Here is a 9,982-nt window from a genome sequence, read left to right on the forward strand (position 1 = left end):
AGGCATTGGGGGCAAGGCAATATACAGGACAGAACAACACTCTTAAATGAAATAAAAGGCATTCTTTGGCTATGTTTGCCCACTAGAAAGTTCTCACTGGTTTATTGGCATTTACTCAGGCCCTTTCTTTGAATTATTTGTCCTCTCATTGTTTTTAACACTCCTCTGGTTTACCGACGGAAGCAGCTTCATTCACCAAGGATAAAGGTATGCGGGGGTGGCCATGACTTCAGAGACCAAGGTGGTGTGGGCAGCAGCTCTACCCCCTGGAACCTCAGCCCAGAAGGCTGAGCTAATAGCCTTAACCCAGGCCCTAAAGTTAGGAAGAGACCGCAAGCTAACCGTGTACACTGATAGCCAATATGCCTTCGCCACCACATATGTACATGGGGCGATATACAGAGAACGGGGGCTCCTCACAGCTGAAGGGAAAGACATCAGAAATAAAGAAGAGATTCTAGCACTGCTAGCAGCCTTATGGGAACCCAAAAAGCTAGCGATTGTGCATTGCCCAGGACACCAGAAGACAACCGACCCAATTTCCCGGGGCAACAATTTGGCCGATCAGACTGCAAAAAACATAGCTCGGCCCCCAGCGCAATTGCTGACCCTACAACTGCCAGACCCTGGACTCCGGGAACTGCCCCCCAGCCCTGAGTATTCAGAAAGCGACATTCAATGGATGAGTAAACTTCCTATGACCCAAATCAAAGATGGCTGGTGGAGAGACTCTAAAAGCAGCATTATATTCCCAGATAAACTAGGATGGCAAGTTCTAGAGCGGATCCATTGCAGCACCCACTTAGGTTCCCAGCGAATGTTGGACTTACTGAGACAGACTAGACTAAAAATCAGAAATGTCTCTGATAAGGTTGATCAAGTAGTCACTAAATGTACAGTGTGCCAACTCAACAATGCGAGTAGCAATCCTCAGACAACAGGGGTAAGACAAAGAGGGAGCAGACTGGGGACCTATTGGGAAATAGATTTCACTGAGGTAAAACCAGGAAAATATGGATATAAGTGTTTGCTAGTTTTTGTAGATACCTTTTCAGGATGGACTGAAGCCTTTCCAACCAAGAATGAAACGGTGCAGATTGTAGCCAAAAAGATCCTAGAAGAAATCCTGCCCAGGTATGGTTTTCCAGTAATGATAGGGTCAGACAATGGACCTGCATTCGTCTCTAAGGTAAGTCAGGGACTGGCTTCCATACTTGGGGCTGATTGGAAATTACATTGTGCATACCGACCCCAAAGCTCAGGACAGGTAGAGAGAATGAACAGAACCTTAAAGGAGACTCTAACCAAATTGACCATGGAGACTGGCACTAATTGGGTGGTCCTTCTCCCCTACGCTCTGTTCAGGGTGTGTAATTCCCCATACAAACTGGGACTCACACCCTATGAAATAATACATGGTAGACCACCCCCCATCATCCCTAACCTAAAAGATAACCTTGTCAAAGCTGAGAACGATAATAGTCTTGAATTCTTGTTCTCCCTACAAGCCTTGCAGAGGGTCCATGAAGATGTATGGCCCAAATTAAAGGAACTCTATGAGACTGGACCCCCGCCTATTCCTCATCAATTCTGACCCGGGGATTGGGTCCTCGTCAAACGTCATCGGCAGGGAACTCTGGAGCCCAGGTGGAAAGGACCCTTCCAGGTCATCCTGACAATGCCTACTGCCATCAAAGTAGACGGAATCGCCACCTGGATCCATTTCCCCCACGCCAAACCAGTGGACCCGTTCTCAGACCTCATCAGACCTTCAAAGACAACCTGGACTGTTGATCGGACTAAGGACAATCCTTTAAAATTGACCCTACACCGCCAACGGACTGAGCTGTAACTATGGTACTTGCCCTTCTCTTGATTGTTCTGCAAATTCTGTCTGTAAATCCAAACCCCCACGACCCCTATAATTTGACATGGGAAATTACTAATTTAGAGACTCATGAAGTCTACAACAAAACCCTAGGAACTGCCCCATTAAATACCTGGTGGCCAGATTTATATTTTAATTTAGAAAAATTAGTCCATTAAAAGAAATGGAAGGAGGTAAATGGAGGCAACTGCAAAGGAGGGTATCAATAAGCAGAAATGGATTTTATGCATGTCCGGGATTTAGGACGGGGGCGATGAGGCACACATGTGGAGGGTTTGAAACCCTCTATTGCGCAGCCTGGAGTTATGTCACCTCCAATGATGGGGAATGGAAGTGGAAAGTAAAACCCCAATTTACTGAAATGTCCTATGTCCGACCATGTACCCGCACCAGGTATTATGAAAACTGTAACCTTATTCGTGTGAGATTTACAGAGGAGGGGAAAAAGGACAGGCGGTGGGTCTTAGGACTCACTTGGGGACTCTACTTATATCAATATCCCCTCTTTGGGACTGCCATTCAAATAAAATTAAAAGTCCCCCCTCTTGTACAACCGGTAGGGCCAAATCAGGTATTAGAAAAAAAAAAAAGAAAAAAAAGAGATGAGTCTATCCCAGAAGGTATAGACTCCCTATGGAAATTGCTAACAGCAGCATATGAGGCCTTAAACCGATCAGACCCTGAGGCAACAAGGGCCTGCTGGCTATGTTATGATATAAAACCCCCCTTCTACGAAGCCAAAAGTCTAGCTGCCCCTTTTTCACAGTCAGATGAAGACTCGCCAGGAGCTTGCAAGTGGAATCGAAAGGGCCCCCGCCTCACACTGCAAGCGGTCACTGGCAATGGGACTTGTATAGGAAAGGTCCCCTCTAGCCATATCCAGCTCTGTACCCATAATTACTCTATGGGTAAATCTAAATGGATGATTCCAGCTTCTGACAGTTGGTGGATTTGTTCTAAGACAGGGCTCACCCCATGTGTTAGCAGGGCTGTTTTTAATTTGTCACCCGAATATTGTATCACGATATTAATAGTTCCAAGGGTTATTTACCACCGAGAAGATGTTGTATATGATCCGTGGATGGAAGGGACGGAAGCAAGAGAGTCAATAAGAACAAAACGGGAACCCTTTACGGCCATAACCTTGGCCACCTTATTTGGCCTCGGTGCCATAGGGGCAGGAACAGGGATCTCACCACTAGCCATCCAGCACCGAGGGTTCAATAGCCTAAGGACAGCCATTGATGAGGATATAGCCAGACTTGAGGACTCAATCTCGCACCTCGAAAAATCTCTGACCTCCCTTTCTGAAGTGGTCCTACAGAACCGAAGGGGCTACATCTAGTCTTCCTCCAACAGGGAGGTTTATGTGCAGCCTTAAGAGAAGAATGTTGTTTTTATGCTGACCACACCGGAGTAGTCCGAGAGTCCATGGCTAAAGTTAGAGAAGGCCTGGCCAAATGGAAGCGTGAACGAGGACAACAACAAGGCTGGTTTGAGTCTTGGTTCAATCAGTCCCCATGGCTAGCCACCCTGCTTTCTGCTCTAGCTGGGCCCCTTATACTCCTCCTTCTCCTCCTCACCCTCGGGCCTTATATTATTAATAAACTAGTTGCCTTTATCAAAGACCGAGTTAACACGATCCAACTGATGGTCCTTAGGACCCAATACCAACCCGTCATTACCAAAATATTTGAGGCAGACATATAAGATCCAAGATTGGCTCTTAAGGCACCAAAGAGAGGGGGGAATTAGAGGCTAAGAGAAAAATTACCAGGTGTACTCACAACTGCAAAGAAAAGATCTCCCCCCCCCCCCCCCCGCCGTTCCCGAAATCAGCCAGGGCGCGCCCGGTTGTAGTCTGACATAAAGGCGGGAACCAATCAAGTTCTGCTGAATGGTTTAAAATAAAGGCGGGAACCAATCGAGTTCTGCTGAGCGTTCAAATTTAAATGTTAACCAACAACAGCTCTGTAACCTCTAAAAAAGGTCCCTAACTTGTTTGTGTGGGGCTATAAAAGAAGCTGTAAGATCCTTACTCAGGGCCTCTTAGCGCCACCGGCAACGAGTGCGTGGAGGACCTGGTTCGAACCTGCAATAAACGACCCTTGCCGCTTGGCTTTGATTCTGGACTCTGGTGGTTTGTTTTCAGGGGGTCTCTCGAATCGGGGCATATCGGTAACATGAATGTATTTTAAAAGTACACTGGCATAAGATTGAAATTATTCTTTTCTCTCTGTTCAAAAAACAGTTTCTTCAATTGTTGATCAGCTCTTGATGAGAAAATGTAAATGAGGGATACTTGGGTTACTTAGTTGTTTAAGTGTCCGGCCTCAGCTCAGGTCATAATATCATAGTTTATGAGTTCAGGCTCTGTGTCAGGCTCTGTGCTGACAGCATGGAGCCTGGACCCCTCTTCGAGTTTTGTGTCTCCCTCTTTCTCTGCCCCCGCCCCCCGTTCATGCCATCTCTCTCTGTCTCAAAAATAAACAAACAGTAAAAAAAAAATTGTAAGAAAAAGTAAAATGACATTTTTTTGTCTGCCCAAAAAACCAAAACTTTTATGTTTTGTTTCTATCAAGTCTTTGATTACTTAAAGTTAAAACATCTCTAAATTAAAAGAGCTAAGTTTTACTAACAACTATATAACTCTATCTATTTGCTCTTGGAATCTCTTATTGCCATCTTGCTTACATGAATAATTAAGTTTTAAGTTCTGCAAAAATGTGTAATCCTATTTAAGCATGTGCTTTACAACTTTCTGAGGTCTTTTTAACAAACTTCCATGGGATTTAAATTGTAAATGAAATCTCTTTGACTAATTAAGCCTTTTTTTGGTATGTTAAGTAAGTTTGGAAGTACTGTTAAACAAATAACAAGGCTTAGGTTACATTTGGGTCAAAGCTATCACTATTCCAAGGATTATATGCAACTTCTAAAGTTTTAATATGGTTTGGTATAAGGCCATCAGTTCATATTCTGATTGTTGAAGTGCTGTGTCACAGAAATAACTGGATTTCCTTGCCAGCTATATTGGAACCTCTCATCAGATCTTTAGCCATGCCCATTTTTTAGTCTTTTGTCATTAAAATTATTGTCCTTATTCTCTTGTGAAACATATTTCATCTTCAAGGAGACTCATAAAAAGGGCTTTTGACAAATGCAGGTTTTTTGATATCTTTAAAATTGGGAAAAATTGAGGAAGGAGTGAAGATGGCAGAGCAGTATGGGGACCCTGAGCTTGTCTCCTTGAAACACAGCTAGATCAACATCAAAAAATTTTGAGCACCTAGGAAATTGACCTCAGGATTAATGCAACAATCTGCATAATTTAAGCAAGAGATATAGGCAGGTACACAGTGTAGAAAGGTGAATTGGGAAGAGAAATGCCACAGTGTCATTGAGGGTAGGGAGCCATTTTCTCAGAGAGAGGGCAGAGAAAGAGAAGGCAGAGAGAATACAGCACATTGAAATCATGCAAGAAGATCATACAAGAAAAGCACTCCCTCTAAAAGTAGCTGTAGAGGAAGAGAGAAAGAGTAAAAGCACTTACAGATGATTGGGCAAGAAATCTGTTCCCCAAAACCATTGATGGGGATAAATGAGAGGATTTCAATACCTCCAGTTTTTTTGTAAACAGTGGAGTGTAGAGTCTGAAGATTCAAAGTTCAGTGGCTGGCAGTGCTCTGGCGAGGAAGCAGTGTGAATCCCTAGGAATGGGCAGTATGGTCTAGGGGGAATGTTTGTGGCACAGGGAGAAGCAGCTCCTCTGCTTGGGGTGCATTTGGTAGAGGCAATATGGCCTCTTATGGGGCAGAAGTCCTGGCAGGCTCCAGGGAGCTGCCACATATACTGGTATAGGAAAAAAGATACTACCTGAGGGCACCAAACCCTGGTGCTGTTTGTTGCAATTTACCATAAACTCTGAGTCTTTGAGCCTGTGCAGCCACATTGACATTTCCTGGGATAAGTCAGTATCAATAATTGCTCAGTGAGACCCTCTCCCAGAGGATCAGCAGGGGTCCACGACTCGGAGGTCTCTTAAGTGTGGGATTTTGAAGCACAACCCCATCTGAGATAAAACTCTGGAGGGAGGCACCTGGCAGGCAGACAGCTTGGACACAAACAGGGTAAAGGTGGGAGCAGATGGAAGCCTGAGACAAAGGAGGGGTGATTAATCCAGAATCTGTGAGAGTGCAAAATTTCTGCTCCAGAGACTAGAGGAGAGGGTGAACCAGTTTTCACCTGTATCCTACCCTAACTGATCAACCCAAGTGAGCTAAGCAGTGCCACTAAGTGGAGAATGGAGCCTTACACCAAGCCTTGACCATCTGTACCCTCCAGGAACATCCCCTAGAAGACCAGCACAAATCCTTACCACGCACTTAGTCTAAGGATCATAATGTGCTGCAAAGTTTCAGTTCTAGGGCAAAATGGATCTAGCTTCATTTGGGTTTCATTTTGTTTGCTTGTCCATTTGTTTGTTCATTTTATTTGCTTCTGTTGTTTTTTTAAGTTGTTTATTTTTCTTTCTTTTCTTTTTCTTTCTCGGGTACAGAAAAAGCAAATGTTGTATTCTATTTTTTTTATATTTTATTTTATTCTATATTATATTTTTAAAAATTTAATTTTAAATTTCTTTTTATTTATTTTTTTTCTTTTCTTCTCTTTGTCTCTTTTCTACCAAGTTTTTCTTAACAAATAGATTGAAACATGGCTAGGATGTAGCTTACTTTATTTCATTTGTTTTGTTTTGTTTTTAATTTGTTTTTAATTTTTTAATTAACTTTTTTCTCTTCCTCCAAAATAACAAGACAGAGAAAGTCACTTCAAAATAAAAAACAGGAAGAAATGACAGCCAGGGAATTAATCAACACAGATATGAGTAAGTTGTCTGAACCAGAATTTAAAACCACAATTATAGGAATACTACCTGGCTTTAAAAAAAGCATAGAAGACACCAGAGAAATCTTTGTGTAGAGATAAAAGAACTTAAATCTAGTCAAGTTGAAGTTAAAAATGCTATAATTGAGATGTAATGTTAACCCTTTAACATTGCCACAATGACAAGGATGGGTGAAACAAAGCAGCGAATCAGTAATATAGAAGATAAAATTATGGAAAATAAAAAAGCTGGGAAAAAAAGGAAAACAAAGGCAAAAAGGTCATAATACAAGACTTAGAGAACTCAGAATGGAAGGACAGATAAAGACTTTCCCAGAGAAACAAAAAGTAAAGGAGTTCATGACTACTAAACCAACCCTGAAAGAAATTTTAAGGGGGACTCTTTGAGTGGAGAAAAAACAAAACAAAACAAAACAAAAGACCACATGTAACAAAGACTAGAGGACCAGAGAACATCACCAGAAGCACCAACTCTACAGGCAACACAAGGGCACTACATTCATGTCTCAGTAATCACTCTGAGTGTAAATGGAATAAATGTTCCAATCAAAAGTCACAGGGTATCAGAATGGATAAAAGTGCAAGATCCGTCTATATATTGCCTACAAGAGACTCATCTTAGACCTAAAGACACCTTCAGAATGAAAGTGAAGGGATGGAGAATCATATATGATGCCAATGATTATCAAAAGAAATCTGGAGTAGCCATACTTATATCACACAAACTAGATTTCAAAACAAAGACAATAACTAGAGACAAGGAAGGGCATTATATCATATTTACAGGGTCTATCCACCAAGATTTAACAATTGTAAATATTTATGCCCCTAACTTGAGAGCACCCAAGTATCTAAATCAATTAATGAAAACCATGAAGAAACCTATTGATAATAATACAATAATAGTAAGGGACTTTAATACTCCACTTACAACAATTGACAGATCATCTAAGCAGAAACTAAAGAAGGAAACAATAGCTTTGAATGACACACTGGACAGGATGGACTTAAAAGATATATTCAGAACACTTCATACTAAAGCAGCAGGACACACATTCTTTTCGAGTGCACATGGAACATTCCCCAGAATAGATCGCATACTGGGTCACAAATCAGCCCTCATTAAGTACAAAAATACTGAGATCATACCATACATATTTTCAGACCAGCAATTGCAATAATAGGTATTTACTCAAAGGATACAAAAAAGCTGATTTTAAGGGGGCACATACATCCCAATGTTTATAACAGCAGTATCAACAATAGCCAAATTATGGAAATAGCCCAAATGTCTTTGACTGAAGAAAATATAAAGAAGATGTGGTATAAACACACACACACACACACACACACACACACACACACTGGAATATTACTCAGTGATTAAAAAGAATTAAATCTTGCCATTTGCAACAATGTGGATGGAACTAGTGTGTATTATGCTAAGTGAAATTAATCTGTCAGAGAAAGAGAAATATCTTATTATCTCACTCATGTGGAATTTAAACAAAACACGTGAATATAAGGGAAGGGAAGGAAAAATAAAATAAGATAAAAACAGAGAGGAGACAAAGCATAAGAGACTCTTAAAATAACTCTTAAGAGACCCTTAAGAGAACAAACTGAGGGTTGCTGGGTGGGAGTTGGGTAGGGGGATAGGCTAAATGAGTGATGGGCATTAAGGGGGAACTTTTTGGGATGAGTACTGGGGGTGATATGTAAGTGATTCACCACTAAATTCTACTCATGAAACCAATACTACATTATATGTTAACTAACTTAAATTAAAAATAAAATCATGGACTTTGTAAAAAATAGTAAAAATTTTCAGAACTAACTAAATGCCACATTCAAATTGAAAGGAATTAGTAACATGGGGCTAAATAAATTAAGGAAGATGATTACAGTTTTAGTCACTCTTGTTTGAAACCCTTGTTTGAAACATTGTTTCTTCTCTAATATTTTCTCTTTTAGATTAAGGGCATTTTTCTCTTAAGACAACCATGATTTACAGAAATGTGATAAAATATTCATCTGTAAACAAACTGAAGCATTTAACTTTCATCACTACCTAAAACCTCTGAAATTCAAAAACTTTTGTTCTTCCTTTGGTGACAGTCATAGTTATTTGCATAAGTTCAATAAGAATCTGTTCTTCTTATAACAAGACACCTTTGTAAAGATTGGTCATTTTACCAAGGCTTTCACTGGAATGTTATATTTGAGAGAAATGCATAGACTCAGATATGATCATACAGCTTTTAGGAACTAAAGTTGACTTTATGAAGCAGGAAGCCAGTGGAGCCCTTAGAAATGGTTGGCCTGATACCTTGCTTACAGAGTTCCCAGCAGCCTTACCAGGTGAGTAAAGAGTGTCACCTCCTGGCGGGTGCAGGAATCTCAGGATATTTTGGACACCTCAAGAAGATGTATCTGCCCAAATCTAGTTATTAAGGGCATGTCTGATGGCAAGCACTTGGCTTGGCTTCTGGCGTGGAGAGGCTACTAAGCATTTGATATAGAGATTCTTTACAACAAATTCCAGCAAAGCAAATTTTAAAAAATCTATATGATCAATCACTATTCTTGCTGACCTTATGGAAATAATTAGGCCACATTTGTTAAAATTGGACTTGTTTTAGAAACGAATTAGTCTTGATTTGGAAATGAGGGTAACTAGAGAAAAATTATATTTCAATAGCACACCTTTGTAGCTTTTAAATTTTAATACTATTTATTATAAAGTAGACTAGAATCTAAGTTCTTCTGGTTTCCTCAAATATTTGGCTATGGTTCTCCAAGGTTTCCAAACTTCTTCCATTCTCTTGAATTATATTCATTAACAGCTAAAATTGTCTTTTTCCTAAAAGCCCTAAAACTGATGCTGGACAACTTGAGGTAAACTTCAGAGAAATAGATCATGTATAGACCATCTTCTTGCTTGTTATTCTGTGGGGATAATAACAAGACCCCATGGGCATTTGATTATTTGAACAACTGGAAAATGGGATAGATTCCCTCAATGGTTGTATCTGAAAAGCCTTTTCTCAGTGTAGACCTATCAATAGATAATTAGTATAGTACTTTATTAAATTATTCACTTGAGGGCAGGTTAATTCATAAATCTCTAAATGAATACACAAGCTATATCCTCCCTAAACCTGATCTGACAGTTACTAGCAGCCCACC

General features: G+C 40.5%; 1 protein-coding gene across 1 annotated transcript; it reads left to right on the forward strand.

The window, feature by feature from the left end:
• The first annotated feature begins 223 nt into the window (after nucleotides 1–223).
• LOC123594397 lies at nucleotides 224–2,627 on the forward strand. Its single transcript, XM_045471169.1, has 2 exons — nucleotides 224–1,189; nucleotides 1,509–2,627. The coding sequence occupies exons 1-2, from the start codon at nucleotides 224–226 to the stop codon at nucleotides 1,545–1,547; spliced, it is 1,005 nt and encodes a 334-aa protein (XP_045327125.1). The 3' UTR covers nucleotides 1,548–2,627.
• Nucleotides 2,628–9,982: the final 7,355 nt, after the last annotated feature.

Source organism: Leopardus geoffroyi, chromosome X, assembly GCF_018350155.1.
Source record: "Leopardus geoffroyi isolate Oge1 chromosome X, O.geoffroyi_Oge1_pat1.0, whole genome shotgun sequence".
NCBI classification, from domain to species: Eukaryota; Metazoa; Chordata; class Mammalia; order Carnivora; family Felidae; genus Leopardus; species Leopardus geoffroyi.